Raw genomic sequence first — 17668 nt, 5'->3', positions numbered from 1 at the left:
CTTATTTGATCTTTTTGAATAGTTTGGAAGAAATATAATCAAATTGATTAGCTTGATGTTGCTAAGGCAGATCTAGTGCCTTAAGTTCACTGTCTTTGCAAAGATGAGTTTCAAAACTTAGTTTTTCTTACATTAATATTTTTCTCCCACTTGTATCTGAAGAAAGGTTGGGAGGAACCCTAACAGCTTTGTAAATGCTATTTTTGTCTGTACATTTTTGACTGTAATTCTGATAAAAGATTTTCTTGTGGTGAAATACTGATACAACTGCTTCTGCTTTAGGTCACAGTGAATCCACCCAAGAGACCTCCAGATGCTGTACTTTCTGACGTCACAACATCTGATCAGGTAGAGTTGTACATGCTCAAGATGTAAAAATGTTTATTTTACTTGGAGAAACTAGTCTTGCACGATACTAATAGTTCCAGTTTTCTGTTATACCTCGAGTATTTACATATCCTTGTACTCTGTGTACAACTTGAAGGTAAAATTTTTGCTACGTTAAGTTACAGTAGTATATTCAGTGTTCTGAAACATTCTTTTCACAAGATGGTGACACTTCTATTATGATTTTTATTACAAAATTCTACACAGAGGAAATGAACATAGTGAATATATGTATTCTGTTGTAGGAAAAAAAAAAAAAAGGAGTTTCAAAATTTAAATGCTGAATGCAAACACACGGTGGCTTAAAAAATAAGAGGTTTTTGAACATTTAAATTTCTGTAGTAGTTGTAGTCAGGTAAACCTGAAATAATGATAGATGTCTGCTTAGGTATGCTTCCTTCCACCCAGTCACACTGAATCACAGGCGTCTGCTTTCCAAAGGCAAAAACCTGAGTAAATAAAATCTATCCTTTTCTGAAGGTGCAGAAATGCAAAAGTAAGATAAGTAAGAAGGGAAAGGTACCAGCATTAAGATGCTGAGTATTAGTTTCAAAAGCAGTGCAGTCCTGACAGGAGACTTTACCTTTTGGACACGCTCACTTAAATTATTGAGCGTCAGCTGAGCTGTGGTAACCATGATGCCTGCTTGGCTCTGGTTATATATGCAGCAAATCAAATGAAGTCTCATCCAGCTGATTTATGTACTTGAAGTTCAAGTTAGCCCTACTCACTTAAACAAGAAGGATGCTAGGCCAGCATTTCTGTTTCTGTCACTAATTTACTTGCTGCATCCTGAAATTCACAGTGTCAGTCTAAAGGACACAAGACAGTTCTTCTGAATAGACTTTATCAAAAGCACACAAGCACATCAAGAGACAGGGGAAAATGGGAGAGTGCTCTACTCCAGAGAGGTGGAGAAATGGTGCTGTCTAGCAACTGACACCTTCTTAGAGATAAAATAAGACATAGCTATTTTAATGCCCAAGTAGTTAAAGCATTTAGTTTCAGTATGGAAAACATAGTTCAGATTCTTCTCTATGTGATAGTATCAGAATTGATTGCAGATTCATCAGCTTTCAGAGGACGTTTGTGACCCCCTCATTCGTATGTTTGTTTCTGAGCCTAAATCTCAAGCTAGAGTCTGTCCAGAATTGTTGCTGTGTGATAGTGATCCTATGGTGTGGAAATTTAGAAACTTTGCTACTGCAAGAAAGGTTTTTGGCAACATAGGAAGTGGCACAGAATAGCCATCGCACTGCTGCTGTTTTATCATCAGCTCTGACAGATAAGTATACAATGATCATTCATGTCGCATTAGGTCTTGCAGGAGCCAAAGGCAATGGATGTTCAGCCTCAGAAGGCTTATCTGTCAAATTACTCAGTAGCATCTGTGCTCAAGTGATGATACCTGTGTGTAGGATGGAGAATATGCAGAACGTAGGAACTATATGGGGGAAAAATACAAACTTTTAAGTGATGAGCAACTTGGGGAAACGTTATCAAAATTTTACATTTCTGTGTCTGTGGAATGACATGTAACTGCCTAAAATCCTTTTTGTAAATAGAAGCTGGCATGCAAATTGCACTAACATTTCTGGAATTTATTCCTCCTTTGTGTTTAAACGCCTAAGGTGTTGGCAGAAACGACCATTGCCATTCAGCCACCGAAACAGTTCAAAGAGTTTATGGAGAAAGACTGAGTCAGTTTGTTAACGTGAGCTGTATTAGCTTCCAAAGACTGTTGTGACATTCAACAGGCTGTTTTTCTGTTACCACAGTTTACTTCAGAAAAATACCATTTTTTCCCCTTTCACTTCTCAGTCTCATCATGTAGTAAATTTCCTGATAACCGGATCATGGTGAATCTTTTAAAAATGTTTACAGTGACTCCTTTCTTTCACTGAAATCAAGGACTCCGGTTGTCGTAGAAGCTACATTTTAATTTAAATTAACTGCTTGGTGTTACCTGTGTGTTGACACTTCCCTGGCTGCACTGTACGCTGCACATCGCAGCTGTATGTGCACTCTGTGGAAACAAGAAGACTGTTGAAAACCCTGGGTAATGTTAGAGTGCAAGAGGAAGATAACTTTTTAATGTGTTTCCAGGCAGGACAAAGTGCTTTTTAGGGAAGAGGATACTGAGAACATAGGCACAGCAGCCGTTTTTAGCCCTTGACTGTATATGCTGCACAATGGAGGCCACAGCCACCATATTTCCTTGAAATATGATCGTTTCTTATGTCAGTGTCAACTGACACAACAAACTGCTCCCTTTGGTTAGCGGTATCAAAGACTCGTTTGATAGTGTAGTAAGGTACTATAATAAATCTTTATCCTTTTAAAATTTGTGCCTGTTCCGGAAAAGTTATTTAAACACCAACTGGTGCTTTTGAATGAGTGACCTGAAGTATCATACTGTGAGCTGCTGGAAGATGAAAAGTAGTTAAGTATCTGAGCTTCTAAAGCAGTTTAAGGATTAAAAATTGCATCCTACTGAAGTACATAAAATATTTTCTCTGTGACATTCGTGAGATTTTCTTTAAAGAGCTAGTGACATTTTTCCCATGTTGCAGAGAGATGTTTGTGCTGTGGAATTTTCTAGCTTGTTCTCTGTAACCAGAGCCATGCTTTACTGGGCATACTTCCATAAATCTTTCCAGTAAAAATAGAGCTTTTGACAGAAGATCACAAAGTCTAGAGGGTGCTTAACTATTAGCCATTTAACAAGAAATGATTCATACAATTTCAGCCCATTAGGGAACAAATAACACAGTTGCAGATCTTCAGTGTCACCAAACTACTCCTTTCTTGCCATCTTTCAAACCAGAAACTTATACTAGTCAATCAAACAAATTTTGGTAAACGATTCCTCATGCGGTTTAGATGCACTTAAATCATACACACTTGTATCTCTGGAGAGTTTTTGCCACCTTCCCAAATGTGTTGATTTCTTTGGAATTCATTTTTTGATGATCAACACAAAATAAGCTGTAGCGTGTATTTGAGGTTGATGATGTCCAAGTGATGGAGGCCACTGCAAAGGAAAGAAAGAAGTATGGGGTCTTGAGTTTGTCAGGGGCTTTCAGTTTTTCTTTTGTTTGTCCGCTTCTCTGGGAAAAAAACCACAGTATTATAAAATTGTGCAGTGTGATCAGTTTATTTTATCTAACTGCTAGTTTGAACTGTTATCTAACTTCAGATATCAAAACGAATATTCAGCACAGAAAATATTGTCACAGTAAGTACACAGTATCACAGTATCCTATAAAGCGGAGTCTGTCAAGAAGCAGTTTTGGTTTTACTATTCTGTGTTCCTTCCCACTTTCTCTTTGTCTATAGGAAAAATGGAAGCTGTAAGAAGTTTGCAGAACTTCCAGATTTTTGTCAATGCCAAGTTAGTTCAGTAAAATGTCTAGTATTTAAGAAACAGTTACCAACTGAAGAATTATCTTTTCTCGTGACAATATCCTGTATTTCAGTGGAGCATTCTGCCATTTTGAATCTCGAGTATTCGTTGTTATTTAAATTGATGAGAAACAGACAAGGCAAAGAGGTAGAAAAGATTGCTTAGATGGATTTTGAAGAAGTGCCTCAATCTCCCATTGTTTTGGAACAAACTGTGTAGGGGCAGCTGTGCCCCCAGTATGTCTCTGCAAAACAGCATTATGTGGCTTGTCACACAAATTATACTCTTGGTGCTACTTTTCTTTGCATCTTAACTGTCTCAAGCACACGACTCTTGTGGTCATCCAGAAAACTGGCCATCCTTCTGGGTGGAGCTGTTCTCAAGAATTTTGGAAGTTGTCATTACAGCTGGTGTCGAAACTGAGACTGGTGATGATGTACAGCTTTTTGATATCCTGTCATTTATAAGTCGATCTTATTTGGAAAATTGTGGTGAGGTTTTAAGTGTTGCAGAGAATTTCAGATTATAAAAAAAAAAAAAGTGAATAAAGCTTGCTTTGAGTGTAGTCCTAATAGCCTGTGAATGCAATGCTTTGTGATGCAGTTTTTAATCGAATGTTACATGGGAGAGCCAGAATTGGTTTGTGCTGCTGACAGTTCTGACCTTTTCTGCTGTCTTACGGTTTTTGGTCTGTAAGGTAAAGATGTTTATAAATGCATAAGGCATTTTAATTCCACAGAGTGTGTTAATAGAAATGATGTACAGTGTCGGGTGCTCTCCAAGAAAGTGATACAATAAGCAGTGTAGAAAAGCCAGCTTAGGAAATATAATGATTTTGTGTTTATTTCAGAAAGATTCAGTAAATCCACACTTGAACTAGTATGATAGGATTTAAAACACACAAAGTGTGTGAAGCCACATATAGATCAAAAATTGACTAACAAGACATGAAGAAATTGCTGCTTTTTCTAACATGCTGATGCTCTTCTTCTCAAAGAAGAAAAAGAATCGGTACCTGCAATATTTCAGGTAGTGTCATCATCACCTGTGAATGTGACTTCAGGAGTCTCCAGCTGTTCTGGTTTCAGCTGAGACAGAGCTGATTTTCTTCATAGTGTCTGATATGATGCTGTAATTTAGCTTTTGGAGAAAAACAGTGTTGGTAATGCACTGATGCTTTAGTTGCTGCTGAGCAGTGCTGTACAGAGCCAGGGGTGTTTCAGTTTGTCTGCTTTGCATGCTGTCCTGCCAGTGGGGGGGGCGGGGGGGAAAGATGCTGAGAGGGGACAGAGTCAGGACAGCTGACCTAATGGAGCTGAAGGGATATTCCATACTTTATCACATGTGAAAAAACTGTAAAACTGCAAAGAGTTGGCAAGGGGAGGAACCATTCCACACGGACTGGCTGCGCATCAGTCAGCAGGTGGTAAGCAACTGCATTATCACATCACTTTTTTATGTCCATGTAAGAGTTCTACCTTGTTTTCTTCCTTCCTGATTCTCTCCTCTATCTGACTATGAGGGGAGGGCGAGAGTGAAAGGCTGGGTAGTGTTTAGCTGCCTGCAGGGCTAAGCCACAACACTCTCCTTTCCTGAGTGACTCTCAGTCTTGCTGTCCTCTTGCATTTACTGCTGTCCTCTAGCTATTTGAGTTTTCACTGTCTAATGTTCTGTCAGAACCACACTTCTTCATCCAAGTGGAAACAACTGTGAAGACAATGTACAAAATAAGTTTACTGCAGAAGTGTAGACTTTGGAGTAAACCTTATTAAAAAGGTATCTTGGAAGGAAAGATGCGTATAGGAAACATTTTAAAAGTCTAGTGCATTATTAAATATGAATTCTACTGTAAAATGTTGTCCACCCACTGGCAGCATGTTCAGTGCTGTAAGACATTGCTTTACACTTAGTATGAGATGTTAAGACCCCTAGAAGGGTGTCTGTGTAATTCTGGGATGTTGGTACTCATCTGTGGAAAGTAATTTTTATAGAACACGTTTCATATATGTTTTCATTTTAAGCCTAAATATTTGTGTGTGTTTTTATAGAACTCAGATGCAGGTAGACTAATTTTCTCATTGTGACTATGTACACAGAAGTTAGTTATTTCCAGCTTTTACCTGTTTCTCTGGAGAGATTTTATTTCTAAGCTGTTAAAAAAATAAGAATTAAAAAAAGAAAAAAAAAACAACAGAGGAATGGGAGTGATTTGAATTAAGGTTGTTTTTTGAATGAGTGCAATATACTCCTTTGAGAGAGACGATGATGAAAGCATGTTAATGCGGATGGGGAAAATATGGTTACAGGACAAATGTTTCTTTCTGTCCTGCTCTGTAAAGACTGTGGTACAGCACTGCCTGAAAACATGTAAATTTAAATTAACTTCAGAGTATAGTGCCAAAGAGCCTCCTGAGAGCCTCAGGTGATTTTTGCTATTTGTAGCGTAAGTAATTTGTTTCATAATGAAAAGAACAAAGTTCTGCAGTAGGTTCGCAGATACCGAGAGCATGCCTGACAAAATGTGCTCAACAACTAAGGATGATACATGCAGAACAAAGGAATGTGAAGCCATTGCAAAGTCTTGATAGTGTTTTCTTAATTTGTCTAGAGGTTTCAGGATGCAGACCCAATATTCTTCAGACCCTTGACATTGTGTAGTTAGGGAATGCTTAGGTCTGAAGTTTTTTACATGTTATGATGCCTGCTGCACCTGACTGAGTTTTTTTGTTTTCTTTTTATGTGCATACTTACCCCGTTGGGAAGATCAGAATATAATTTTCTAATTATGGTGGTTTTGAAAAATAACTGATGTCTTCAGTTACACTAGAATTTTGTGTGGTAAGCTTGTGAAAGAAGAAAAGGTACTAGGGTAGCCGTGATTTTGTTTAAACAAGATGCTCTTCATTTCCAAGAGTTGATTACTTTCCCTTGTCTATGGATGTCTTACTAAAGTACATAAAAATTGTTATTTCCTTTGAATTCCTACAAAACAACATGATTTGAAATGGTCTGTACCTTTTAATTGAGAGGCCGCACTAGAGAAAAGGCTTCCTGTACATTTACCCTGCTTCTGATAAATAGCTAATGTTCTTTGAAGCCTGTGCCAGAGAAGTGTTGAGCTTATGGTGTCCAGACAACAAAGAAAATTTAATTGCAAACTTAAAAAGGTCTAGGAAACTACACTTGTTTTTCTTAGTTACAGTCTTGTTAAAAAATAGAATTGTATGTCAACCAGATTTCCACAGAACATATTCAGGCATTGGAGGCCGTTATGAACAACTAATAGCATCTGCTGTATTTTATGCGTAGGCCTAATTTGGTGAGAAAAATGGCTATTGGAAGGAGCGAACAAACACTTTTACTTTTCTATGTGTTGTTGTTTACTGATCGCTCCTTCTCAATATCTATACTTAGACTTAAAGAGATGGTTAAAAAGAAGTTATGGTAAGTGGGGATCTCAAAAAGTTGAAGTGTAGCTGCTTGTTTTTTAGTATAGTGAGTTAATTTGATCCCTTGAAGCATCAGTGCTGACACTCTACCTGGAAACATTCATTGTTATTAATGTAAGTCAGAGCTCATTGAAATGTAGGTGAGATTTGTGGCTGTTTTATTCTGTATGAGTTGGCTTGGGTGCTTGCAATTGTTTTAATAAGTTGTTCAGTAAAGTATACGCACATGCACATACACAAAAGTACTTGAAAGTGTAAGCTCTTGGGCAAAGCTCTGTCTGACAAGTTAGAAGGCAAAATATATGGAGAGTTGGCTTCATTTTTTGTTAGCTTTACCACTGACCTTTATTGCAATCCACAGGCAAGACTGAAATGTTGGCACAGACAGATTGAATATCGCCTTTCTTTTTGTGGTCTGGCAGAACTCCTAAATTGTTAGGAAATGAGACTTGACAGTTTGTGTTATTAATTGGAGAACAATCCAACCATATTATGACTGACTTCAATCTAATGCCCCGCATCAATTGGGTCTTGTCATCCTCCAAGGATGCATCGCCTAGTTTTCTTTTGTGCTATCACTCAAGATTTCAGGAAATGTTATTGTAGGAGTGCAGAAAGTAGGGCCAACAAGGCTTTAAAACAATTCTGTTCCAATGTGGTATGTACCTCATATAATTTTAAATAATTAAGTAATACCAAAGAATGTGGTAAATGAAAGAAGTTTGTTGGCAGGTCTAGCCAGACTGCTCTGTAACTGTTAGTTGTTTCAAGCTATGTGTTTTATGACTGTGACCGGTGCTACTTCCAACTGTCAAAAATACAAAAGCACAAGTACTTCCTATATTCACGTGCCAGATTTTTAGTAAAATACATTGAACACATTTAATTATCCGAGCTTAATTATTTCCTAAATCTTACATTTATTTTGTTAGCGGTCTAATAATATTTTTCACCACAGTTCTTTTGAATGGCATTCAGTGTATTGTCTCCCAAGTACTGCTTATTATCACCCTAAATAAAGGAGTAGTGTATATTACAAGTTCAGTGTGAAACAGCTGCATAGCTAGATTTAACTTGAAATTTGGTCTCATATGTAAATAGAATTTTCCACTACTATAACTGTTATTTAGTATCAATTAACATTGATTGCAATGGCTCCTTTGTGGAAAATAATAATAATAATAAAAAAAAGCCTTTTGACGGCTTTTTATTTACTTTAGTTAAAGTAGTCTAATAATTTTGTGCAATTCACATTTGGCAACTTTAATTTTCTGCTTCTCAAGAATGGTGATTGTCTGTTGTATTTTTGACTCTGTTGAAAGAACTTCATTAATAAAGGATGATACTCTACTTTGTTTAATTGTGTTGAGAGCATCTTCATTAAAATTGTTATCCTGTAATTTTTTAAATGAAACTAAGGCTCTGCTTCCCACCAAAATTTCTTTCATAATGAACTAAGTTCAATATTCATGTGTCATGAAGACCATAGAGAGCTCTTAGCAAAGAAATTAGTGGTACCTCGGAGCTGCTATTCACTCTAGCTTTTGACAGCAAAACAAAATTTAACTGCTTCTCAGCAGAAGAGTGGGGACAAGTGAAGATGCATCAAATCAGAAGAGCAGGACGTATGTGTTCTAGGAACCTCTCCTGTTTCTGTGTGTATGAGTGGGGAGTGTAGTGCCACTCTTAGTTCCCTTTTTTTCTTCAATTTCAGTGAGAGCTGAGATCAGACAGAATGACACTAAGAGGTATGATGCAGTTAATGCACTGGAGGGAAGGGATGCCGTCCAGAGGGACCTTGACAGGCTTGAGAGGTGGAACTGTGTGAACCCGCTGTGTTGGTGCAAGAGAGAGATTAAATTTAGATTAGACATTAGGAATAGATTCTTAACTCAGAGGGTGGTGAGGCACCAGAAAAAATTGCCCAGAGAAGCTGTGGATGCTCCATTCCTAGAGGTGTTCAAGGCCAGGCTGGATGTGGCTTTGGGCAACCTAACCTAGTGGAATGTGTCTCTGCCCACTGTAGGGGGGTTGCAACTAGATGGTCTTTAAGATCGCTTTCAACACAAACAATTCTGTAATTCAAGTGGTACGTGAAGGGAGGAGATGCTCTCCACAGATCGTAATTATTAGCCCCTTTCCAATTGTCTCTTTCCAGTGTTCACTCCAGCTACCTTACATGTGGCAGTGAAAATATTTACATTAGCCTCCAGTATCTCCTGTGCTTCCCTGTTGGCCCCTCAGCCAGCGCTGTGTATTTCACTGCACGCTCCCTGGAGGCCCCTCTGGAATGGCATCTGTGACGCCAGAGCCCTTGGCAGTAAATCTGACTTCCTTTTTTGACCTTGGTTGGATTGGGCTTGTAGGTTGCTAGCTGTAGTGTCGTGGCACTGAAAGGTACTGCCTTCAGGTCTTGACTTTATTCTTGTTTGGCACTATATCTCAGCTATTTTTATTTCTTGTTGATCCTATAAGATTAATTTCAGATTTTTGCTTTCCTTTCTTGCAATCTACCCTCATTTGTATAATCGCATACCTTTCCATATAATCTTAGTGCAAAATACTGGGAAAGAATGTTTCTGATAATGATATGCTCTATTAAAATATATATTTTTTTCTATTCAGCTGAACTCTTGCTCAATTTGTATATGCCTCTTGAGTAATGTTAGTTGCTGATTTTCTCTGTGCAGTGGGGAACATTATGGTAGAATACCTCATGATTTAGTTCTTTCACTGAAATCTCATGACCATGGAATAATCTAGACCAGAAAGATGTGGAAAAGGTTGTCTTGCCATTCATCTCACATTATGGGCGTCTGGCCACTTCACACATACAGCAAACATAAAATTTGATAGTAGAAATGCTGAAGCCATACAAACATAGGAAACTGAAATACAGCAGCCACGTTGTTTATAATTTCTCAGACCTATCCACATTCACAGTACATACAATACATTTGTATTTCTTGTCTTTTTCCTAGTGAAGGAAAATATTTAACATGAAGCAAAGGTCTTCTAGAAAACCTGGCCTGTCACTTTGGGGGCTTTTGTTTGTTTAATGCTGGGATCAGCCCTGCTGGAAGTTGCTGAGAGAACACTATCACAACTCTCTGTCGTGTTTCTCTTAGAAAGCAAGGGATAAGAATGTTTCTGGTCTCCATAAGATGACTCATGTGTTGAAGAATAGCAGCATTTTTTGTTGTTATGTATTTTGAAAGTCTTCATATGTAATTTTTTTTTTTAAGTGAATGAATCTGTCATGCAAGAAGACTCTTTAAAATTACACTTCAAGCAAATGAACTTACTGACAAATTCTAAGAAATATGTTATTACTTCCCTGCTGTCACATTTTAGTAAAGCTGGATATGCCTGTCACCAGAATATGTTGTTCTTTACTCCCATTAAGCAGTTCATTATTTTATCATGTACCAAGACACCTCACATTTTGTTTGTTTATTCTCTACCTTGCCAGTTTCTCTGTACAAAACCTTGAGCTTTTATTTTATCTGGTTTATTGTAGAGTTTATTATCTAACCTCCCATTTTTCTTTGCTTCTGAAGGCTGCCTTGTATCGGCTTAGTGGGGATTGGAATCCTTTGCATGTTGATCCAAGTTTTGCTGCACTGGGAGGTGAGTTGAGGGATCCTGTTGTATTTATACTTGGATAAAGGATGATGCAAATGTATTTTTTTTTTTTTATTTGATCGATAGGTGTCCAAGAGGCTGGAAAAAGCAATGATTTTTCATAGGTGTCCTTAAAGTCACCTTCTGATGTCTTCAAAGTTTTGTGTGATGCCTCAGTTAGAAGCATTGCTTCTTGTAGCTGGGAATGCTTGGAATGCTTGGAATGACGCTCAGATTCTTACCTACAGTGGAAGCCCATCTTTTGTCCTATTTTCCTGCTGGAGTTTGTATGTTTCCACCTTCCCATCTGTTCAAACTCTGTTTTCATAAGCAGAAATAATTCAATTAACTATCAGAAGCTTTGTAGGGAATTACATAAACTGTTTGATAGATCATTCTTTCCCATCTAAATTATTTTGAGATTATGTCAGCGTTGGTGTAGTTTTATTCTGCTTCTGTGTAGTCTTCTCAGCTCCAATAAATGACAAGAGAGTAGGAAAGAGCAGACAGGGGGTGTTTGGTAGCACATTTTTCCTTTAAAGATGCCTACCTAGACCTCTTGGTAACACTGTAGGTTGGCCATTAATATAATGCTGCATAAAGAAGTCACTGAAGGAGTAAAATTCTTCAGCATACCAAGAGCACTGGTACTTACAGTGAAAAACAAAATTTACTCTGTAGGTGAATCTGCCTGAATACTAAAGTACCATGCTGGATTTTACAACTATGGCAGTTTCCTACTCAAGTATCTATACTAGATGCATGTTCAAATGAAAACAAAAATGACTGAAGAAGTCGTTCAGAAGTATTTATTCTAGTTATACAGAAACTTCTTCCTAGGACATTAAATTCATTCTTGTCTTTAAGTATTTTAAATTGACTACCTCTTACCTGTGTGCACTGTAAGGAAGCGATAAGCTTAATGCACTCAGGCAATTCCAAGATTACTGGTAAGGCTTCTTGCAGGTAGGTAATGTTTAGAGAAGATACTGGAAGAAAACGTGTTGATATCTTTGTGCATTTATTTTGCTTTCGTCTTAGTCCAGGTAAAAAGTCACTTGATTACCTTAGGGGTTTTTCTTTGAGTGTGTATTTTTTGTCCTTCTGTCACGTCTCTTTTCCTAACCTAACCAGTCATAACCTCTGTTTTTGACTCCTGGGAGTCTTGTCTTCCCTTTAGGCTCTGTCTTAGACTTCCTGTCTTTCCCTACATCAAGTGCTAGTGGCCTTTTTGTCTTGGTCTTGAAAGTGGTGTCTTTTATCTCTTCTGATTCTCCTCAGGCCAATCTTTCTCCCGTCTCCCATATATATATATGTATATATATATATACACACACATTATTATTTATTCTCTCTTTTTTTCCTGCTTTTCTCCTAGTTGTTTTCCCTTGAGACAACTTTTCATGATGTGTAGATGCTGTGAGGAGTTGTTCATTGAGCTCAGGAAAAACAGATTCTGACAGTTGAGAGTGGCAGATGAGTTCCAGGCAAAGCAACTATTTTCAGAGCCAAGGCTGGACAGACCTGTCTCAGATCCATGGGCTGTTACAAGCATGATCAATTATTGTTCACATGCCCAGTGAGGTCAGAGCAAACTACTAAGGGATCAGAACGTACTCAGTGCAAGCTATGTTTTTATAACTCAATCATTGTGCTTTAGCACATGTCAGGATGATTTTTAAAGCTTACTTTGTCAGACTTGGCAGGATTGAAAGAAGATTCATTATTAATATGAAGTTTATCCTCTTCATGATCCAGCTTCTGCTGCAAAGCATGATGCTTCATGGAAGCCTGTGCAAAATGTCAATATGAACAAAACATTAACTTTTTTTTTGTTTTTGTTCATTTCATTCTGAATGCCTGAACCCTTTTGAGTGTCTTTTTTCCATTCTGAACAAGCTAAAGCTGTTCCTGAATTGTGTACTAAATGCAAAGATGTTTGGCAACTATTAATAGGGATTCAAAATGTGAAGCATTTTGTGTGTGTGTCACCACTTTTCAGTTGTTACTGTACCCCTTGCTATTAATATGCAGATGTCCTTGTAATGATGTTTCTGGTGTGCCTGTGCACACATAATAACACAGATAATCTTATTTTCATTTTATCACCAGTGCAAACAGTGGCTCATTTGGCTTGGGAGTCTTACATGGCATATTCAGTGTTGAAGTTTCAGATCTCAGTGAACACATTCTTTTGCCTTGAGGTAGCAATAAGTAGTTACAGATGCGTTTTCAGTAAGATAATCCTTTCATTAGACTAATTTAAGAATGTCATTGGAAAGAAACACTCCAACTGTAACACAAGTACTTGTAGTAGAGACATGCACACTCCTGATGTTACAATCACTAAAATGTTAATTTTTGAAATAGGATTTCAGAAGCCCATACTTCATGGACTGTGCACCTTTGGGTTTGCTGCTAGAAACATCTTGAAGCAGTTTGCAAACAATGATGTGACCAGATTCAAGGCAATCAAGGTCCGTGAGTTTGTTCTTAGTCATTAATTTTCTTAATTTTAGTGCCAAAAAATTCTTTAGAGTGGAAATAGGATTTTCATTGTCCTTACTGCCACAATTGCTCTTACTTATTGCTGCATGCATTTTAATGCCTCTGTTTTCTATGTTTCCTTAAATATTTATATGCTTTGTATCACCATTTGACTCATTTTCTTTTTTCTTTTTTTTTCCAGTTTAATAGAACCTATTTTTTTAAGATTCATGTGAGAGATTTGACAAAATTTTACTTTATTTTCTTTAATCTTTTTACTTGTTTATTTATTTTCAGGTTCGCTTTGCAAAGCCAGTCTTTCCAGGGCAGACTTTACAAACAGAAATGTGGAAGGAAGGAAATAGAATTCATTTTCAGACCAAGGTGAGAATGCAGTCGCTCCTGTTGACTTCAATGAAAAGTGTGGGTTGTGTAAAAGTGTGTGGGAATGACAGGAAGCGATAAAATTAGCTCTCTGAACCATTAAGAACACTCAGGAAAGAAATAAAGTGAATAGAATTAAATATTCCTACCTATTGTTTCACAAAGATTCCAGTAAAATATCAAAAATACTGTTAGAGGACTTTATATGTTTCTTATTGTAACTACTGCTAGAACTCATTTCATTGTATCATGTTTTCTGGTTTGTCCATTATGGAAAAAGCAAAAAGCAGTCATTCTTAAGTCAGTATCCTTTTTTTTGTAGATAATCATAGCCTTGTTCATTTGGTTTTTTTTAACATTGTTTAGCTTGCTTAAATGAACTCCTGACAGTAAATGAAGGTAAATGAATTTCATTTATGAAATTTTTTCATAAATTTTCAAATATTTCATTCATGAAAGTAAATGAATTTCAAAAAATGTGATTAAATTGAGTTAAACTTCAGCTGCATCTACACAGAAGTGCTTGCTTAACAGTTGAAATTTCATAGCAGTCAGGCATAATAACTACAGTAAAACAGATCTTATTCTTCTATACATTCACTTGTTGCATTACTCAATTTTCTTTGGATTTGCTGTTAGCATTTTGTGTGAATATCCTGTAATGGTGGTGAATTTCAATGTCAAGCAAAAGTACTTTATGTAGAGGTGAAAAGTAAATTCTCACTGTTTCTGTTATAGTGCCCTATGCCGTTGGCATTCTTCTAAATCATGAATTGCTGCTGTTATTTGTCAGTATGTGTTGGCTTATGCATATACAGTTTACATTGCTTTGGTTGGCCAAAGTTTTGCTGCCCATATCTCTGTAAAAAAGTAGCCAAGCTTTTGATGGGTGAGTACAGCAGCAGTGATAGAAGGAGCTGGAGGAGGATTGGGCAGGCAAAATCAGAGGAGGAGAATCATTCCAAGGACACAGGTTAGATATCATTTCCAGAGGAACACAGATTTGCAGAATACATGTTGACTAGTGAAGGTAAATGTTGTTTGCAGAGTTGATAAGTGCTAGCAGCTATGGAATTTCAGAATACAGACAACGTTAAGGCTACTAGGTACAAACTCTGTCTCGGGTTACTAGTAGCCAGTAGATGAGACAGTGGACTCTGGAACTACTACACAGCTACAGTACTAGAGACGTGAAGATGTGCAGCAATACATGAAAGTTACTTCTGCTCAGTCCTGAGGGAATTTCTAGATCTTACTTTTGAGGATTGCATGTACAGTCGAAACTAACAGTGTTCATAGTATGCTTCCCAGCCCGTTGAAATTTGTGTGCAGAATGTGATCCTTCACTGTGTTCAAAGGCTGGATTTATTCTTGTGCTTGGTTTAGTGTTAGCATTATATGCAGAGTTCTGGGGGATACTGATACAGATTTTTTTAGTAAGCTTCAGCATGGAATAACATAACTTACTCTGAAGGCAGATTGTAGTGTTTAACATGATTATAGAAAACAATGTTGTTTCAACAGTTGCTTGCTCAGAGCAATTATGCTGAGTTCTGTTGCTTTTCGTAATTCAGGGTAGTCTAAGATCAAGTCATCTGTGTACTTCTAGTACGCTCAGGATAAATCAAACTGAAAATGCACATTTAACATGATACAGTGGTTTAAATTCATTTTCATCACTGCCTGAAGTTGCAGTGGTGGTGGTGACAAGATGTTAGGAGTGACTTGAATAATCTTTAGTGTCCATTCTTTCTATATTAAATTCACTTGTGCAATAAGCTAGACTATGATTTTGCCTATTCTTCTCAATTTGTCATATAACTCTCTATGTGCATTGTCAGTGAATCATTTTGCTGCTGCCTTTTTTCACTGTCAGGTAGTCAGAATGGTTTGTGTGTCAGTCCTCATTAGAGAAACAATGCCAAAATGAAGCTCAATTTCATATCTGACATAACTGTTTCAAAAAATAGAACAGAAAGGAATTCGGGTATTTTTTTTTCCTCTTTCTCCTTGCAACCTTTCTGATCCTGTGATGTTTAAAAAATTGCTTCTAGTGCAAGTTGCAGTGTAAGATGCCTGGAGATACTGTCAACTGCTTACCTACCTCACTAAAATCATTTTAGAGCAATGTGTTTTTCTCAGAGCTATTTATGAAGTAATATTAACAGTTAACTGTAGCAGAGATTATAATTTTTCAGATACATAAGGTTTTTAGTTCACTTTGTAAATAGAAAACCATTGTTAACTTTTGGTTTAATTTGTCAAGAATCAGTTGTTTCATTTGCAGAACTGTTTGCAAATAGTATAATACTAATTTGCTCTAAAACTAGACTTTGTTTTTCTTTTCACTGAAGCCTTTGTATTTTCTGTTTTCTTCATCTCTTGGCTTAAAATGTAAAGAAGTCTTTTTACTGTGATTTTTTTTTTTGCCAGTGCACTACCTCTTTAATGTAATTTTTTCCCCATCGCAGGTCAAAGAGACTGGAGACATTGCTATTGCAGGGGGCTATGTGGATATAATACCAGCCTTGGATAAGCCTTCTTCACTGGAGCCTGTAAGCAACAGAAGCACTGACTTGTAAAGGAGCATAATTAGGCCTTATTGTTGCGAGAAACATGAGAAGGAAACTAGAACTGCTTGCCAGTCTTATTCACAAAGATTACATGAGTAGATGACTTCAGAGAAGTGAACACACACTGTGGTTATTGTGTAGGGCTCGTGGATCTATTCTGAGGGAAACACATTGTCAGAATCCACAGAATAGCTGGTGGAGTTTGAGGTGCTTTACACCATTTGAGCTGTACACATCATTATGTACTGCACAGTGTGTGTCCTCTCTGAAAAGGAGAGCGAGGGATAGAGAGACAGCAAGAGGCTTGACGTGGTACTGGTATATACCCAGGGTACTGGACTTGGCACAAAAGACACAATTGCACGTGCTGATGTCTTTCTGGGTTGTTAATGTAGCCTTTGGAGAAGTGGGCGCACAGTACCTTGCCTTAATAAACCTTGATTTTTGTTCCACTGATTTTTGTGGGCGGAGAGGATGAGACTTGAGGATGAGACTTTAATGCATTGAAGTTTATGGAATACTGAGGTAGTGACATTCATCGAAAGCTTGTAATATATTCTTGGAACCTGTGTCTTTACACTAGTTGTGTTCAGTCCTTTGATATTGTGGACTGTTGCCAAAACTACATTTGGGGTTCAAACATTTAAGCATTAGAACATTTCAGCGAAGTAATTACAGAGGTCTGTTTTACATGGACAGAACAGTTTTTTTTGTCAAGCTTACTCTGAGAGATTAAGGTACTTGGGCAGGAGTTTCCTGATTGGCTGAGTCATGCAGTAGGGGAAACTCACCTGTGACTATCAGATTCAAATGTCATCAGAAGTCATGTTATGTGATGGAAAATCTTTCTTAGCCATAACCATGGAGATGAAAAGATAGTAGTGTGAGGACTACTGCATCCTGGTATATGGGTAGATACAGCAGAAAAAGAAGCTAAGATAAGTTCTTTCTTCAGTTCTCTTTGGATAAAAATATCACACAGGGCAGCTTCTTAAAGCAGAGCATTTTATTGAGTACAAATATTAGTTGAAGTAAAACAATGAAAGGCTTGCACAACGTCACATGTTTGGGAAAGTTAAAAACATGAATGTAACTGATCCCACTCTGAAGTGGTAGACATACTGTGACTGCATTGAGTTCTGACAGCGTTCATGGTGCAGTCTCTTTGATAATCTATCATGCCGTACCAAGGTAATGTTCTGGTGAAAACGTTTTTTGTGTTCTGAAGAGGGATATTCCATTCACTATAGAAAAAGTGACAGTGGTTATTCTCTAAATGGAATAAAAGGCCATTGAGAAGCTGTTAAAAAAAAGTCCGAAGTAAAACATACCATAAATTATAGTGATAAATGACAAAA

General features: G+C 37.3%; 1 protein-coding gene across 3 annotated transcripts in view; it reads left to right on the top strand.

Moving 5' to 3' along the window:
• The window catches only part of HSD17B4 (hydroxysteroid 17-beta dehydrogenase 4), a 62187-nt gene that overhangs the window by 33314 nt on the left and 11205 nt on the right, over positions 1–17668 (top strand). For all 3 annotated transcript variants that reach the window (XM_021379884.1, XM_021379885.1, XM_021379886.1), the window contains 5 exons: positions 283–348; positions 10803–10872; positions 13237–13343; positions 13651–13737; positions 16209–16292. In XM_021379884.1, the coding sequence (XP_021235559.1) occupies positions 283–348; positions 10803–10872; positions 13237–13343; positions 13651–13737; positions 16209–16292 (414 nt within the window). The remainder of the gene's footprint in view (positions 1–282; positions 349–10802; positions 10873–13236; positions 13344–13650; positions 13738–16208; positions 16293–17668) is intronic.

Source organism: Numida meleagris, chromosome Z (genome assembly GCF_002078875.1).
Source record: "Numida meleagris isolate 19003 breed g44 Domestic line chromosome Z, NumMel1.0, whole genome shotgun sequence".
In the NCBI taxonomy this organism is placed as follows: Eukaryota; Metazoa; Chordata; class Aves; order Galliformes; family Numididae; genus Numida; species Numida meleagris.
The sequence above is the reverse complement of the archived record's forward strand: the minus strand, read 5'-3'. Positions and strand labels throughout refer to the sequence as shown.